This window comes from Pseudorca crassidens, chromosome 13, assembly GCF_039906515.1.
Source record: "Pseudorca crassidens isolate mPseCra1 chromosome 13, mPseCra1.hap1, whole genome shotgun sequence".
NCBI classification, from domain to species: Eukaryota; Metazoa; Chordata; class Mammalia; order Artiodactyla; family Delphinidae; genus Pseudorca; species Pseudorca crassidens.
This window is the reverse complement of record NC_090308.1, coordinates 87831009-87849358: the sequence shown is the minus strand read 5'-3', so window position 1 is coordinate 87849358 and position 18350 is coordinate 87831009. Positions and strand designations below refer to the sequence as shown.

Genomic DNA, 18350 nt, shown 5'->3' with positions numbered 1-18350 from the left:
AGCCGCTCCACCCTTCTTGCTTTCCAGTTGATTTTCTAATCTACACTGAAGCTCAAGTGATCTTTGCAAATGAAAGTCTGATCATTATGCTATCCTTTAATGGCATTCCCTGTTGGGATAAGAACCTAGATTCTTTAAGGTATAGAGACTCCCTCTCCAGCAGCCTTACTGGGAGTGCTCTCCTCTCTCCTCCAGCAGCACTGACCTTGTTAGGGTTTACCCTTTTCTTACAGAACATTTGCGTGCGTTGTTTTCTTGGAAAACTTCCCCGTCCCGCTCCACCTACTCTAGGTAACTCCTGCCCATCTTTCAGGTCTCGGATCAAATGCCACTTCCTCGGAGAAGTCTTCCTTGATTCCACTATTGCTTTAATAGCACTAGTTTTCTCTCCTTCACAATATTTATCTCATTTTATAACTCTATAGTCATGTCTGAACAAATCTGAACAAATAGGATCCAGCATGTGTATGAAAGTTTCAGTGAGGCATTCAGAGGAAAAGCAAATGCAACTCTCCATGCCTGGGAAAAGAATGTAGCCCTACAAGGTAAGATTCCTTCCAGAGGGCGGCAAAGTGTTTAACATAGCAAAACATGTAGAAATCTTCCTTGAGACTGTATTTTCCCTTCCCCCTAACATTTCACAACCAATAAAATTTTCCCTTTTCTTGTCCAGGGAGATTTCTTGACAAGTGGTACTCTCCTCCTACATGCGTGGTCCACACTGTCTCACCTCCTTCCAGCACCCAATGTCTGTTATTTTTCCTCCCCTTTGTGGTCCACACCAGGCTATTCAAGGATGGTTGGGAGACCTAGCAGCTCTGAAGTCACGCATCTCTCATTTCCACCTGTATGAGCCCATGCAAAATACGGTTGTCTTATTTTTAATCATTTTCCTCATAGAGAATTTCTAGTGAATATAATCTACGTCATTATATCCGTGATTATTTGACTAACAGCTGCCTTATCCACCAACTTGTAAGTTTCATGAGAATAGGATCTGTGCCGCTTTGGCTCAACATTTTATCCCCTGCACCGTGCACAGTGTCTGGCACAGAAGATGCTCATAACTAATTGTTCAGTTAGGAAATTCCTTTTGTATACTTGTGGGGTGAGATGACTCAGTATTTCTCAACAACGAGTTTTAGGCTGAAAGCAAAACAAAACAAAAACAAAAACATCTTTTCCCTGTAATATACATAAGTTTAAAAATTTTCCCGACAAAAGGAAGAAATTCAGTTTATTCATGGATTTTCTAACATAAACACCATTTTAAGCCTAAAGAAAGAGAGAAGCTGCATTATGAGATTTTAGGTTATATATGAAAAAATTAAATACAGATTGAATCATCTACATTTTTATACCACAGAACCTAGAACAATGAAATATAATTGATATTAAGTTTTAAAATTTATAACACTCCGAATATACTTTATGGCCTGCAAGTGGGCACAAACGTCTTTCACAGGATCATGGAAGAAGTTTCTCTTGCTACTTGTAGCATGTTCTATAGTAAATAATCCTCAATAAAGAGCTACGTTGGAATAAAAAATGATTAGGAAAGCTGAAGCAGTGATCTGTAATATTACTGGCCAAGTTGACAACTAGAAGAAAGATCAAGGAGGATAGCTTCAGCCAAGGAAGGCTAATCTTAACGCGACTTTGCTTGTATGCTCTTGTTTATTTCTCTTTTATTGTTCAGTTGTTTGAATATGCTTTAACTTTACATTGTGGCTGACGAGGCTTTTTCAATACACATTTATCTATGAGGATTGTAACCACATCAAGATGAATTCAGGCTATCTGTGATTAATTGGTGCTTAACATAAAATTGATTTTGTATCAAAAAAGCTCATTTTAAGGTATTAAATATTTAGCAGAAACAGATAAACAAGTGCCGAGGTTTATCTCTTTAAAATTTCTTTCCATAATCAGAGATCTAAAATCAACTAGGATAGTTTTTAAGTTATTTTGTTTTAACTTTTGCACTATTTGAAATTATTCAAATTAATAAGCTCTAAAGAGAAACAGAAACTTTGTTAATTGAGAATTCGTTTTTCTACATATGAAAACCTAACTGGCTGCTGATATCTAAATTTGTGGCTTTTGACGTTGTGTATTAAATGTTTGGGCATTTTTACCAATAGCTCCTCTCAGCAGAGGATCAGCTAGAAGGCTTGGTTAATGTTTATATCAGACATAGCTCTTAGAGAAGGTCAAAGTACGGGGCAGTCACCTGTATTTTATGCAACTTTAAATGAAACATACTTTACCACCTGATTATTAATAAACAAGTTTATGCCTTTCATCTTATAATTACCTTCAGGTTAATCCAAGTCTGAGAATGTAGAGTATAGATTTAATATTTTAAAGTTTTCATGAGTTCCTTACATAAGTGTCAAATGCAGCACCAGTTATGACATGAAACTAATCTATTTTCATCTTTGTTAATAGTGTCTAAGGGCATAAAAAAGGAAAATCTTGACTGTTATGAACTGAAATACAAAGCTATTTAGATGTAAGAAAGTGTTCTCCCTCTCTCCTATGTGTGTTAATGTAAATGAGCTTTTTATTTTATACACATAAATATAACTATCCAGTGTACTGATTATAAAACTATAGCACAACGTTCTTGGCCAGTCACAGTCCTGAATATCTCTTGATTTTCTGCCCTTATCATACAAAGGTTAACCTTGAGTTTTTATGAGCAATACAACTTAATATGATTGTCTTTTAATGTCTCTTGATTTAAAAATAGAAATTTTCTGTTTGTACATGATTCTCCCATTTGGCATTTTCACGGGGAGATTTAAATCAATCATACATTTAAAACCAAATATCAAATCTCAGGAGAGCAAACCTCTTCTAAGAGATTTATCTTTTTCCTTTGAAATTATCATCTCTTCTCCTTGAAATTATTTTGAAAGTATTTTACCAGTGCCTTGAGATGGAACCACTTTTGTCTAATTCTCTGAGAGTCTCATTACTTAGCAGCATAATGAGACACACCTTTAAAAGAATTCCTTATACTAGATTGTGAAAATCAGAGCATCATTTTTGTTCACTGTTGAAACAAAATAAACTGATTTATTTATCATTACCAAAATTTCATTTTCTGAGAAACAAGTTGAAAGAAAATCCAAATGTAAACATTTAAAAATATTTGGCAGTAGAAATGTAACTATATAGGCAAATGTCTTTGTCAAAGTTCTGGAGAAAGATATTATGAAGATGGAAATCAAGAGTTAGCAATAAAAACTCAAAAATCAAAATTTCAAACTGAAACATACTAAAATATTTTTATTTCATATTATGATTTATGCAATTTTTATAGTTAAAAAAACATTTTTATAAACTTATTTTGGAACATGGGTCCCAGGTTTACTATTTAAGTGACTGAATAACTTAAAGGAATTTTTTTGAATTATAAATGTGGATGGATTTACTGGGAATATATCAGTCATGGCTTCCTTTCCTTCATCTTTTATATGCATATTTTGTCCATTTTGACATAGGACTATTATGCATAGCTTCAACCTCTTTTTTTGATGGGATTGTTATAAAGTTGAACATATGCTATATTTGGACTTTGCTAACTGTAATTCTAACAAAGCTCTTGCTATTTTGCTAACATTCATATTTAGGAGTCAATTCAAAGCATACATTTGCAGTGACAATAGAACAAAAAGATCAAATGTTTACATATTTTATAGACTAAGTGACTTAAAAAAATACTCTATGACACATCACTTAAGAGCCTATTAGGAATTCATTAGAATTTTTTTTTTCCTCAGCAAAGATCTTGCGAACTTTACCTGACTCTGCTTTTAAGCGTTGGGCAACGTAGAATAGGATGCCATCTGCAGTAAGAGGCTGGAACTGCAGTTGAATATGTGTCTTTTTTCGAACAGGAAAGGAAGCAAAAGACATCCAGGATAATTCGTGGCTTTTGAAAGATGGATCACTTATAGACAAAGCTTAAAAAACAAAACAAAACAAAGACCTGAATTTCAAAAGTGTATTGCTCATAAATACAATAAATTCACATAGTTTTGTCATTTAAGAACTTACCTTCCAAGAGTTGCTCCCAACTGAACACATTGAACCTTGGTAACTCTGTTCTAATCCCACTAACTAGAGGCCAATTAAAAAAACCGTCTGTGCTCCTTTTGTTTGGTACTGTGTGACACAAATCCTCTTCTCCAGGTTGCATTATAGAAAGACTTCAGATGCATAGATTCTGAGAATATCTTATTCGTATCTCAAAAATGTGAGATTCTAGGGAATGTCTTACATTAAAAATGCTTACATTAAAAAAGATTCAAATAGGGGAAGATAGAAGCCATCACTATATGAATTATTCTTCAGTTTCTATATATCTGATTAAAATATAAAGTGTAATCAAGTCAAGAGATATTTTAAGTGATTATATATATTTTTTAATTTTTTCTTTATTATTATTTTTGGGGGCTGCGTCTGGTCTTAGTTGCAGCATGCGAGGTCTTTGTTGAGGCCTGTGGGCTTCTCTAGTTGTGGTGTGCGGACTCCAGAGCATGTGGGGTCCAGAGTGCATGGACTCTGTAGTTTGTGGCACGCGAGCTCTCGTTGAGGTGCGCGAGCTCAGTAGTTGTGGCGTGTGGGCTTAGTTGCCCTGCAGCATGTGAGATCTTAGTTCCCTGACCAGGGATCGAACCCGAGTCTCCTGAATTGGAAGGTGGATTCTTTACCACTGGACCACCAGGGAAGTCCCTAAGTGATTATATAAATCGAAATAAATGTCAGTTTACTTGGCATTAATTTAGGACCATACCTCTGCAGAAGGTGCTAACTCTTGGGTTTTACTTCAGGTTAAGCATGAGAAAATTATTTCAATATGAATTGAAGTAGAATCATTTATACAGATTTATAGTCCCTCAGATATTACTTGTTGCTTCTGTGTATAACTGACCAGATGGGAATTATGAGACGAAGAAGGAAAGTTCTGAACACTTGGCAGTTTTTATCTCTTTACAGAGTCTATATTCCTTCTTTCTTTCTCATTTTATAATGTGACAGTGCTTCTTGTGTGTGTGCTGGTTCACCACTTACCTTGAGCCATTAATCTAGTATTTTGCCTTTTCTCCCTCTGGGTCAGGCCTGTACTAACTGTTGTCTTTCACTTTTAGGCTGATAGGTATCTGGTAAGTGTTTACCCCGGAGGCATTTGCTGATTTTTAAGCAACTACATCATTCATTTTGACTTATGGCAATTCAGAATAGCAGAGATTAGAATCACCCAGGGTAGTTGGTAAGGATGCAAAGTCCTGTACCTCATTGCTAGAGCATCTGAATTATTAAAACTGAGATGTGGTCTAGGAAGTATATTTTAATAAACATCCAGGTATTTCTGACTTAGGTGTCACTTGAACCATATTTTCATAAACACTGAATTAAAGTTTATATTAAGAATATAGAGAAGGTTTAAAAAGTGTGTCCTTTTGAAATTATTTTTTTAAGTTTTACTAAAGCAAGACCAATTTATTATAAGTCATTTAAATAATACGGAAGAGTGTAAAGTAAAAAGATGAAATGTCATTCTTCTTTCTCTTCTCTTAATTCCCAGGAACCACTATTAACAGTTTATTGAATATTATATAGCCAGGCCTTGTTTTTCAGTGCACATACAATTAATGTGTGTGTATATCTAGTATCTGATTTATTTCACATAAATGAAACCATATTATATATAAACTATACATAATATACTTGCCTTTTTTACTCAATAATCTTCTTCACGAAACTTTGACTTTAGCGTGTTTTGCCTATTGGTTCTTTTAAATACTTGCACAGTATTTTTAAAAAATAGACTTGGTTAAAAATAGTCCATGGTTTACCTTAGTGTTCATTCTTAGTGTACGTTCTGTGGATTTTGACAAATGTATAGTGACGTGTATCTACCATTATAGTATCATAAAGAATAGTTTTACTGTCCTAAACATCTACTGTGCTTCATTTATGTACCCTTCCCTTCTCCCCTCCCTCTGGTAACCGCTGATATTTTTATTGTCCTCATAGTTTTGCTTTTCCCAGCATGCCATAGAGTTGGAATCATACAGTCTGTAGCCTTTTCAGATTGGCTTTTTTCAGTTAGTAATAGGTATTTAAGGCTCCTCCATGTCTTCATGGCTTGATAGCTCATTTCTTTTCAGCGATGAATAATATACCATTGTCTGTAAGAACAACAGCGTATTTATCCATTCACTGACTTAAGGACATCCTGATTGCTTCCAAGTTTCAGCAATTATGAATAAAGCTGCTGTAAACAACCGTGCACAGGTTTGTTGTGTGGAGATAAGTTTTTAACTCATTTGGTTAAATACCAAGGAGTGTCATTGCTGGATCATTGGTAAGAGTATGTTTAGTTTTGTAAAAATTGCCCGCTGTCTTCCAAAGTAGCTGTATCATTTTGAACTCCTGCCAGCAGTGCATGAGCATCCCTGTTGCTCTACACCACTTCTAGCATTTGGTGTCGTCAGTGTTTTTGATGTTTGCTGTTTTAGTAGGTGTGGTATCTCACAGTTGTTTTAATTTGCAGTTCCTTAATGACATATGATGCAGATCATTTTGCTTATCCTTATTTTCCATCTGTATATCTTCTTTAGTGAGGTGTATGTTCAGATCCTTTGCCCACTTTTAAATTGGGTTTTTCATTTTCTTGTTGGTGAGTTTTACAAGTTCTTTGCCTATTTGGGATAACAGTCCTCTCTCAGACATGTTTTTGCAAATATTTTCTCCCAGTCTGTGGCTTGTCTTCTCATTATTTTGAAAGTCCTTTGCAAAGCAGAAGTTGTTAATTTTAATGAAGTCCAACTTAATTCTTTCATGGGTCCTGCCTATGGTGTTGCATCTAAAGTCATCACCAAACTCAAGGTTATTTAGATTTTTCTCCTATCTTCTAGGAGTTCTATAGTTTTGTATTTTACATTTAGGTATACGATCCATTCTGAGTTAATTTTTGAGAAGAGGATAATGTCTGTGTCTAGGCTTTTTATTTTTTGCATATGCATATCTAGCTTTTTCAACACCACTTGTTTGAAAGACTATCTTTTTTCCATTGTATTGCTTTTGCTCTTTTGTGAAAGATTAACTGACTATATTTGTGTGGGCATGATATTTTATAGAACGGATATAGGATAATTTCCTTAGCAGTTCCCTCACTGAAGGACATCTCAGCCATTTCTTCTGGTTTCCCATTCTATCTCTCTGGCTGCATGTGCCTCTGTCCTCTAAATTTTATAATTCCTCAGTGCTTTCCTAGCTTCCTCCCTCTTTTTTTCTTTCTCTTGGTGATCTCTCATCTAGTTCCATGTGCTCAAAAAACATATCACAGCTCCTTTAAAATTTATATCTGTCTAAACATTTTTTCTGAGCTCAATCTCATATAGCCATCTTTCTCATTGATAACTTGTCCTGGATATCTCAGTCATATCAAGTTTAACACGTTTGAAATTGTACTGCTCGAAAATATTCCTCCCCCAGACTTATTCACATCAGTAAATGGATCCCTTATCCATTCACAGCTCTGTACAGAAAACTGGTAGTCATTCTAATTGCACTCTCTCCAACGTTTCCTCTGCCTTTGCCAGGGTAATGCATCAGCAGGTCCTGCAGATCCTGTCTGGATGATATATTTATGTCTGTCTACAACTTTCCATTTCCATTGCCACTATCCAGATTGAGGTCACTATCACCTTTTGATTAGACCATTGCAATACACTCCTAACTGACCTTTCACTTCTCTTAACCCCCTCTAATTCATTTCACATAGTTGCCAGAGGAATCTTTTAAAAACATGAATTCAGGCTTCCCTGGTGGCGCAGTGGTCGAGAGTCCGCCTGCCGATGCAGGGGACACGGGTTCGTGCCCCGGTCTGGGAAGATCCCACATGCCGCGGAGTGGCTGGACCCGTGAGCCACGACCGCTGAGCCTGTGAGTCCGCAGCCTGTGCTCCGCAACGGGAGAGGCCACAACAGTGAGAGGCCCACGTACCGCAAAAAACAAACAACCAACCAAAAAAAAAAAAACCATGAATTCATTCCCCTGTTTATAATCTTTAGGGATTTTACTTAGAATAACATGAGGATTCTTTACCATGGCCTCTGAGGCTTTGTATGATTTGGTTTCCTGTTAAATCCCCGACATCATCCCCATCTGCAGGTCCCCCAGGTATCGTTATGCAGATGGTACACTGCACAACTCCAAGGGGTGCCATTCACATTTCAGTCTATGTGAAAAGTGCTCCCTGGAGATGTTCAGTGAACAGCCTGCATGGTAGCCCTGTCTGTCCACTTTCCTCCTTGTTCGTTAAAATCCATATACGCTGGCCTCCTTTTACTTCTGGATATATCGTCACTTATCTTCGGTTAACTTTAACCGCTCTCATGTTGATAGACACTTGGGTTGCTTAAAATTATTTTGTTATTGCTAATACTTCTGTAGTGAACATACTTGGTTATACCTCCCTGTAAACATGTAAGAACGTTTCTCGTGTGTAAATATGTGAGAAATAGAATCTCTGTGTCATAGTCCAAGCGCATTTTTAGAGTTAGTAGATGCTACGAAAGTCCCCTCCAAAGTTGTCTGCACCAATCTATACTCCAGTCTGCAGTGGGTGACAGAGTATGCGTGTCCATATCCCCACCCACACTTGAAATTATTCACATTTTTAACTTGGGGCAATCATACAGCATTTAATTAGCAATTTGCTGATTACAAGTGAAGTTGAGCTTCTTGTTTGAGTATCACACATTTGGATTTTCTGTGACTTTTCTGTTCATGTCTTTTGCATGTTTTTCTATTGGATGTGAAGTTTTAAAAATTTATACCAATCCTTTCTTATATATTTTGCAAACATAATCTCATTCATTTTTCTTTGGACTTTGTTTATGGTTTGTTTTGTTATTCAAAAGTTTTATTTTTTATTCACCAAACTACTTGGTTTTTTAAATTATGTCTTTTGCTTGTCGTGTCTTGTTGTAGAAAGCCTTACTCATCCCACAGTTACAGTCTCCTTTATTTTATTTTATTTTATTTTTTGCGGTATGTGGGCCTCTCACTGTTGTGGCCTCTCCCGTTGCGGAGCACAGGCTCCGGACAGGCAGGCTCAGCGGCCATGGCTCACGGGCTGAGCCGCTCCGCGGCATGTGGGATCTTCCTGGACCGGGGCACGAACCCGTGTCCCCTGCATCAGCAGGCGGACTCTCAACCACTGCGCCACCAGAGAAGCCCTACAAATCATTTTTAATACTGCCTAATTTTTCATCCACACCTTCCTCCAATTAAATAGTTGTTTTTTATTTCCATTTGTGATCCACCATTACTAGGTATGCGAACTTGGGCAACTTACTTGACCCTCTGTGATTCGGTTTTTCTGTCTCTCAAATGGAGAAAATCTGAGTACTTCATAGGATTGTTGTGAAGGTTAAATGAGTTAATATATTTAAGGAACTGTGCCCAGCACATAGCAAATATTATGTAAGTAATGACTATTATTATTGTTGTTGTTTTCTTCAAATTTACATTTAAAAATTAACATTATATTCTTAAATTTAATTTCTCCTTCCATCAACTTAGAACATATATATTGGCTCCCTTCTGTGTAAGCTACGCTTGCATTTTCCTTCATATGTCCTTCCGATTTATGGAAATTAAATTAAATTAAACCTTAGGAGGTTTCTCCTGAAACTGTTGTTGATACTGGGTCAGCGCCAGAACCAGGAATTCTCTGTGCACATGTGAGCTCGTGATAAGACAACTGACCACCCCACCAGCCCTTCTCCAAAAAAGTGACGAGTAAGAAACTATATGTAAAGGTCACTGAACTAAAAATCAAAAGAAATAGATTTTATTAGTAGCTCTGGCATTTATGTCTTGAAAAGGTACTTAATACAGACTTATTTCTTTTTTTATATAATGCGGAAGACTTGCTTGACTCTAATAGCTTATTATTTAATTAAGTATTCAATCATATTTAGAAAGTACTGGGAGAAGTAAATTTTCTAATAATGGCACACATTCAAAATATTGGTGTGAGATATTTAAAAAGAGGTATGTTTTTATTTACCAGGCTTCAAGGAGGGAGTAGAACAGGAAAAATACCTAAGTTCTCTATGACTCAACTGTTTCTTTTACGGATTAAAAGAGAGCGAAGGGGAAAATTGACAGGGCCATACCAGCTGCTGAGTCATTGAGTAATTTCCAATTATTTCTTGTATGCCTACTAACTCCTGAAAATCATCAGTTTATGGTGAAGGTATTCCACATGTATTTTGAACCATAAATGTAATACTTCCTGATTTCCATCTTCTAGACTTGCTAACCACTGACAACGCTCCTTATCCCACCATAGGCAAATGTTTGTGCTAAGACTTCCACTAGGTTCCCAGAAGTAGACTTAAAGGATTTTGGCTGACTGTCAGAGGTGTTAACAGTAAAACAAACAAACAAAAATTCCTGGTGCTTTCATCTTTGTGGGTAGAGATATTGAGCAAACTAAATAAATATGTAATATGCCAGATGTTGATACACCCTAGAAAGAAAAATTAGGGGATGTGCATGTAGGCTCAAGGAAAGTGATATTAGAATAAAAGCCTCAAGGAGAGGCCTATGAGGATCACTGGGGAGGGAGGGAATAACAAGGGCAAGGCCCCGTGGAGGGCTCTTGCCATGATCAAGGAACAGGAAGGAGTCGGTGTGACTGAAGGGCAATAAAGAAGAGGAGAGTTTTAAGGGAGAAGGTCAGAGGGGTTATGGGGACCAGATCACACTGTAAAGAACTGTGAAGTATCAGAGACTTTATCTGCTGGCAGGCTAATAAGTTAGTGTGCCAAATTTTCATGGATGATAGCAGAAAACACGAAACTCCTGGGTCAGAAACAAAGGACAATTTATTGCTCACAGTATTAGCAATAGCCAGAGTGTCAGAAATTTTGTTTACTTAGAGAGGAAATCTGAGGTCAGAGACAAATTTTTTATAACGGGCAGTGAGCATGCTGTGGTGCTCTGAAGGAAGGCACTATCTCTATCTTCCAAGGATGTTTTTTACATAAACATACTGGAAAAGATAATCCAAAACAAAAGCAGCGGTGCCTGTGCTCAAAAATTGTGCAGAAACCTGAGAGATCCATAGGAAATTGTCTACACGTGGATGGCCCTAAAGTCCATCATAAAGACTTTGGCTTAGACAGAATGAAATTGGAAATCACTGGCAAGTTTTGAACAGAGGAGTGCCACGACTTGACTTAAGTTTAACCATATCACTTTGGTTGCTGCACTGAAAGTGACAAAAGCAAGGGTGAAAATAGGGGTCTCCCTGTCAAAGAAGTGATTACAATAATACTGGTATGAGATGATGGTGGCTTGGATCAGAGAAGTAGAGTGGAAGTAGTGAGAAGTGGTTAGATTTCAAATCTCTTTTAAGGTTAGAGTTGACAAGATTTGCTGAAAGATTACACGTGGGAAGAAAGAAGAAGAGGAATCAAGGATAACTGCAAGCCTTTTACCCTGAGAAACTGGAAGGATGATGTTGCCGTTAACCAAAATGATGGGGACTGTGGGAGGAGCAAATATTTTGGAGAAGATGTAGAGCTCAGGACAGCTGAGATGACTTTTAAACTTTCAAGGCGGTAGTCGACTAGGCTGAGATATGATCTGGAATTCAGTAATTAACAGTAGTTAATAAGTCAAGTGACAGAAATCAGTAAGAAATATAGAAGATTTAAACAGCACAATCAACTAGTTTGATATAATGAATGTGAAGAACACAGCACTTCCCAATGCACATTCTTGTAAAAAAACATGTGAAACGCTTACAACTATTTACTATATCCTGGGCCATAAGACAAGTCTCAATAAATATCCAAGGAATGATATTACATCCACATGTATAGATTTGTACAAAGCTATGATTCAGAGGAAAAACAAGCTAACCCTATCAGTAGCAGGTAGCACTAGGCCTTATGATGATTAGTTTAATCTTCACCTCTGAGGCTTTTGTTTTGTTTTTTTTAGTGTATACCACATTTGCTGTGTCTGAGCTTATTTTTGAGGTGTTTAAAAGATCATTTTGTCCAATAGAAACAAGGACACTTAAAGTGCTGAAAGTGCTAAAAATAATTTTTTTAAAAAACCCAGTTATATAATGAAAACAAAAAGGAAAATAACTTTTAATAATTTATTTTGAAATAATTGTAAACTTATGGAAAAGTGGCCATAATAAAAAGAACTCCTATATCTCCTTCACCCATATTCTGCAGTCGTTTCTATTTTATTGAATTTTTTTCTTCTCTGTTACACACACACATGCACACACACCATTTATCATTATTAGTCTTTTTTCTGAAACTTTTAAGAGCAATCTAAAGATGTGATGCCCCATCCTTTCTAAATATTCCAGTGATTATTTTCCCCAAACAAGGATATTCTCTCATATAATTAGCACACAAACCTCAAAACCAGGAAATCAACATTGGTACAATACTACCATCCAACTTACAGACTCAATTCAAATGTCATCAACTGTCCCAACAGTGGCTATTTCCATGCTGATCCAGGATACCCTCCAGGGATATGTGTTGCACTTGGTTGTCATGTCTCTTCAGAGTCCTTCAATCTGGAACAGTTTCTCTGTTCTTATCTGTTTTCTAGGTCTTGCATCCTTAGATTTTAAAAGGTCTTACATTCTTAGGATAATTGTCCACTTAGATTCATCTGATGTTTCTGCATGACCGGATTCAGATCATGTAATCTTTGCAGAAATACCAAAAAGTGATGCTGTGCACATGAAGAGGTACACAGTGTAGACCCACCTTTTTACTGATAATGCTAATTTTGATTGCCTGCACATATTTGTCTTTGACAGGTTTCTTCACTTTAAATTCTCAGTTTCCATTTGCAATTAATTTGTATTTTGTGGGAAGGTATTCCAAGATTTTATCAATATCCTGTTCCTCAGCCAGCCACCACCTTCACTGACAACTCCAGCTGGAATCAGCATTCCAGAGATTGTTGCCACATGTTGATTCTCTATTTGCAACATTCCTTTTGCAGTTATTAATTGAAATTCTACTAATAAATAAATCTAAGGAAGATCTCTCCTCTTTCCTTCTCTCTTTCCTTCCTCCCTCCCTTCCTCCCTTCCTCCCCTCCTTCCTTCCTCCCCCCTTCCTTCCTTCCTTTATATTAGTGTAGTCTCATTATTTTTATTCAGTGGGTATTAATCCATTAATATTATAATTAATATAATTAATTAATTATAATTAATTTGTTTCTCAAACTCTTACTCATTTGACAAGTTGGAGCCCCTTCAAGCTAGTTCCTGCATCATTTTCGCTTGAGTGGGTTTCCTAGGAAACAGACTCTGCGGTGGAGATTTGTGTACAGGAGTTTTATTGGAGAATGCTCTTGGAAACAACACCTGTGAGAGGGTGAAGGCAGCAGGAGAGAGAAGCTGGCAGCTGATTTCATGAGATCTCTGGAGCTGGGATGACCCTTCAGAGTTACTTCACATTGAGGCATGGTGGCCAGGCCTTTGAGGCACCTCTCCCCCCATCGCCCACACATCAAATAGTCGTTAGATTCAGGCTGTCGCTGGGGTGGACAAGGCAGTTCCCTTCAGTCTTGGGGAGGGACTCAGCTTCGAGCTACCTGCAGGCAATCTTCCCAGCAGTTGAGGTAGTGAGTACCTTCATTTTGAAAGGGCAATGGGAATCTGCATTTTGCACCCTAATATCCACTTAAAGAGTATTTAACATTGGCTTTTTATGGTACTATGTTTACTTTAAGAATTAGAAAGTAAATTTCTTAACCCACTGATTATTGGTGCTGAAGATTATAGGAAATTTTTCAGGACTTTCAGAACCACAAAAATTCCAGAAAAGATAAGTGTTTATAATAAAGCATAATCCTAATTAGGTTAAAATTCTATATTTTGGATGTTAATATGAGGCCTTGCCTTTTTTGTTTTCAAAATATCTCACTTGAGGTGCTGCACATAGGCTCGCACCTCCCATTTCTCCCACTGGCTTGAAATTCTTGTAACTCAAATCTGTGTGCTCAAGAATTTCAATGCCCTGTGTTCTTAGATAAGGGATGGATCTATTTAAATAGATAAGACAGATGAAGATCTATTTTTAAATGACTGTGCTTTTTTGAAACCATGAATAGATAGTTGATACCTTTTAGTGCTGAATTACGATGATTTTGTACATTAAATTTTTACAGCTCAAGTAGAGTACTAAAAGTTTTGATGCCTTTTAGATGTGAGTGGGTCTGCCCACGGAGACAGGTAGAAGCCATAAATAGGACTTCAAAGTGTCCTGATTCAGTGGGTAATATGTTCACTCTCATTAGAACAGCAAGACAAGGAGAGACATGGTGTTCTTTTTTTCCCTTTAAAACTGAACTTGATATTAAAAAATGATAATATGTGCCCAGGTCCATGGTAATTCAAAGACAACTGATAAATTAAAATTAAAGTATGCTTGAACCTAAGCAAGACACAGAGTATGGATATAAGGAAAATAAATATAATGAAAAAGAAAAAAGCAGCTGCTGAAATATACTGTATTTATAATTCAGATATTTTCATATTTCCCTCTTTGATGTGTGCTATTTGAGAGCATTTTACCACTTTCAAAACCTGAAGTAAGAAAATGATGACGTGTTGACAAAGTTTGCTGCTCCTAATGCCTTCAGATCTGTTCATACCACCACCACCCCCCTCCGCCCATGAGAGCTGCCTCAGCCGGCAGCCAGTGGCTTTCACCTGCTCCAGAAGACCTTCCTGTTGGGGACCTCCTCCATCATGGCTGGAGCTCAACTGCTGGCTTTTCTGCAGAAGTGTGGAGATGTCTCTTCCTTTTTATTCTATGCTTGTTTCAAGAGTATCCAATCAGTACTTCTTCAAACCTCAATGTCTTCCAAAATCTTTAGTAAAAATGACTCTTCTAGTATTTTTAATTGCAGCCTCCTCCACTTTCCCATGCTGAATTTGGGGATATATAACTTGGGAGACAAATAGGCACAAAACTAGCAGACCAATCCAATTAGAAAATATCACCCGGCCCACAGATTCTGCCCTGCCCTTCCATCTGACAACTCGGAGGCTTGATTAGTAGGTAAACTTGTCTGCCTGACTTTCTTTGAGATAAGTAATCCAGGAAACTTCTCAGTGTTACGTTTCCTGCTGTCTAAGAGTTTCAGCTGAGGCCTCAAAACTGAAAACAATAGGTGTCATGTATACCCACAAGTCTAAAAAGAGTTTATGGACAATAAAATGTCACTATACACCTACCGGAAAAACTAAAGTTAAAAAAAAATGGTGACAACAGAAAATGCTGGTGAGAATGTGGAGAAACGTGATCTCACATGCTGGTGAGAAGGTAAAATGGTTCAGACACTCTAGAAAATAGCTTTGCAGTTTCTTATAAAACTAAAATATTGCTTGTTTTAGAAACCTATGGATTCCCTAAATCAGATAGTGCCTCACTACAATCCAAGTGTTCCCACCTCACTAATCAGCCCATTCTGCTTTCTTTTTCACAAGGTTCCACTGGTCTGGTGCCACTCAATGCCACGGTTGTTAAACAGTGGTAAATATAAATATTAATCGTTTCTTTGGGGGGTCCTGTTTATAATAAATAAGGCCATAAAAGTGATGGTCAAGAGTGAAACTTGTGTAATTTGGAAGTCATCTGAATTTTTAGCTATTATTTATCTCAGAAAACTATCCCTTCTGAAACTGCCCCTCCCACTGACCAGTCCTGAGGCCATTGGCCAGAGCCTCAATTCTTTTTTTCTTTTTTGGTGGGGGCAGCACACCACACGGCCCCTGGGATCAGGCACATGGGATATTAGTTCCCCAATCAGGGATTGAACACCTGCTCCCTGCATTTGAAGCACAGAGCCACTGGACCACCAGGGAAGTCCCCTTTTTTTTTTTTGAGAACCTCAATTCTTTATCCAAAAAGAGGCGTGTTGGTGTTTTCCTCTTAATTAACCTACATTGATTAGTAAAGTCTCCTAAAAATGATTCATTGTCAGAAAGAGTTTGTATGAGTTACTGGAAAACATGGACTTTTCCTAACCTCTAATGGGAGTGAGGTTGGGTGGGTTACAGTTTGGTGCACTTGTACTGCTGCAGACAGACCTTTTCCTTTATCGGTGTTCCTCCCCCACCATCAAAACCTCTGATCAAGTTCCAGCAGTATTGTCTTCTCAAATCTGGGGACCCAAATAGTTGTGTTCTCATTTGCAGTGTCCCATCACAGCACTCTTAACTCTCTTCTATAGTTTTTTGGGTTTTTTTTCCGGAATGCGGGCCTCTCACTGTTGTGGCCTCTCCCATTGTGGAGCACAGGCTCCGGATGCGCAGGCTCAGTGGCCATGGCTCACGGGCTCAGCCACTCCACAGCATATGGGATCTTCCCGGACCGGGACACGAACCTGTGTTCCCTGCATCGGCAGGCGGACTCTCAACCACTGCACCACCAGGAAAGCCCTCTTCTATAGTTCTTAATGCTTTATGCTCATACCTGTCAGAGGGTTTCTTTAAAATAAATCTAGTTGTTGACTTTAGTCAATAACTAGAAATGTTGGAGAAATTATTTTAAAACATCTTTCTAAAAAAATTGATGATCTGGAAAGAAAAAACACTCAGAGGCAAAACAAACAAAACCAAAACCAAAACCAAACAAACAAAAAAACAAAGTGAAAAAAGGGAAATAGAAGCTAAATAAATACGATGATACAGCCAGATTTTGCCTTGACGGTATTTGTCAAACTTGCCAAACCCAATCTTCAGCATTCAACTCTTCAAGGAAAAAATAAATTATACTATAAATTAAATGCTTCAGATATTAAAAAGATAATCAGAGGTTCTAATGGACAACTTTGTAGCAATAAATTTGAAGATTTAAGAGAAATCAATGAATTCCTAAAGAATTACAGCTTATAAAAATGGAATTAAGAAGAAATTTTTTAAAATACGTGGATATGCCTATAAGAATAAAAGCAATTGTATCAGTTATCAAAAAAATTTCCCACAAGGACACACCAGGCCAATATGATTATAATAACAAGTTCTACAAATTATTTTAAGAAAAATAATTACCGTCTTACACAAACTCTTCCACATATATAGAAGGAGATAATACTCTATGATTCATATTTTGAGTGTAGAATAAGATTGATATAAAACCCTGTGAAGGTCAGTATGAGAAAAGAAAATTATAGAGAGATCTCACTTGTACACATAGCCATAGAATTCTATCAAACAGAACCCAACTCCCTGTGTAAAAAAGATATGTCATAACCAAATTAAGTTTATCTCAGGGTTCCAAGTTTAATTTATCATTAGGAAATCAACCAACATAATTGACCATATTAAAGGAGAAAAATCATATGATTATCTCATTTGATCCAAGAATATTTGATAAAATTCAACATCCAATTAATGATGAAAACTCTTAACAAATTAGGACTAGCATTTTGTTTCCTAGTAAAGGGGATCTAACAAATACCTATAGCAAACAGTTAACCATAATTAATTCTGAAATGTTAAAAGCATCCTCTTTAAGATGAAGAACAAGACGTGGGCCCACAGTTACCACTTCTCTTCAGGATTAAACATGACTTTAGTCACTACCGTAAGGCAAGAAAAAGAAATAGCATGTGGGGGGGCCTTCAAGATGGCAGAGTAAGACGTGGAGATCACCTTCCTCCTGACAAATGCATCAGAAATACATCTACATGTGGAACAACTCCTACAGAACACCTACTGAAGGCTGGCAGAAGACCTCAGACTTCCCAAAAGGCAAGAAACTCCCCATGTACCTGGGTAGGGAAAAAGAAAAAAGGAAAAACAGAGACAAAAGAATAGGGACGGGACCTGCACCAGGGAGGGAGCTGTGAAGGAGGAAAGGTTTCCACACACTAGGAAGCCCCTTCGTGGGTGGAGACTGCGGGTGGCGGAGGGGGGAAGCTTCGGAGCCACGGAGGATAGTGCAGCCACAGGGGTGCGGAAGGCAAAGCAGAGAGATTCCCGCACAGAGGAATCACAGAGTGCCAACCGGCACTTACCAGCCCGAGAGGCTTGTCTGATCACCCACCGGGGTGGGCGGGGGCTGGGAGCTGAGGCTCGGGCTTCAGAGGTCGGATCCCAGGGAGAGGACTGGGGTTGGCTGCATGAACACAGCCTGAAGGGGTTGGTGCACCACAGCTAGCCGGGAGGGAGTGCAGGAAAAAGTCTGGACCTGCTTAAAGGCAAGAGACCATTGTTTCCGGGTGCGTGAAGAGAGGGGATTCCTTCCCCGTGT

General features: G+C 37.7%; 1 protein-coding gene across 2 annotated transcripts in view; it reads right to left on the bottom strand.

Moving 5' to 3' along the window:
• EYS (eyes shut homolog) overlaps window positions 1-18350 on the bottom strand; it is a 1666475-nt gene that overhangs the window by 2481 nt on the left and 1645644 nt on the right. Inside the window, exons 40-43 of one of the 2 annotated variants that reach the window (XM_067702876.1) lie at window positions 17086-17117; window positions 16569-16582; window positions 8313-8329; window positions 3813-3974 (exon numbers count right to left, since the gene is read on the bottom strand). In XM_067702876.1, the coding sequence (XP_067558977.1) occupies window positions 3813-3974; window positions 8313-8329; window positions 16569-16582; window positions 17086-17117 (225 nt within the window). The remainder of the gene's footprint in view (window positions 1-3812; window positions 3975-8312; window positions 8330-16568; window positions 16583-17085; window positions 17118-18350) is intronic. The other variant, XM_067702877.1, reaches the window with a different exon arrangement.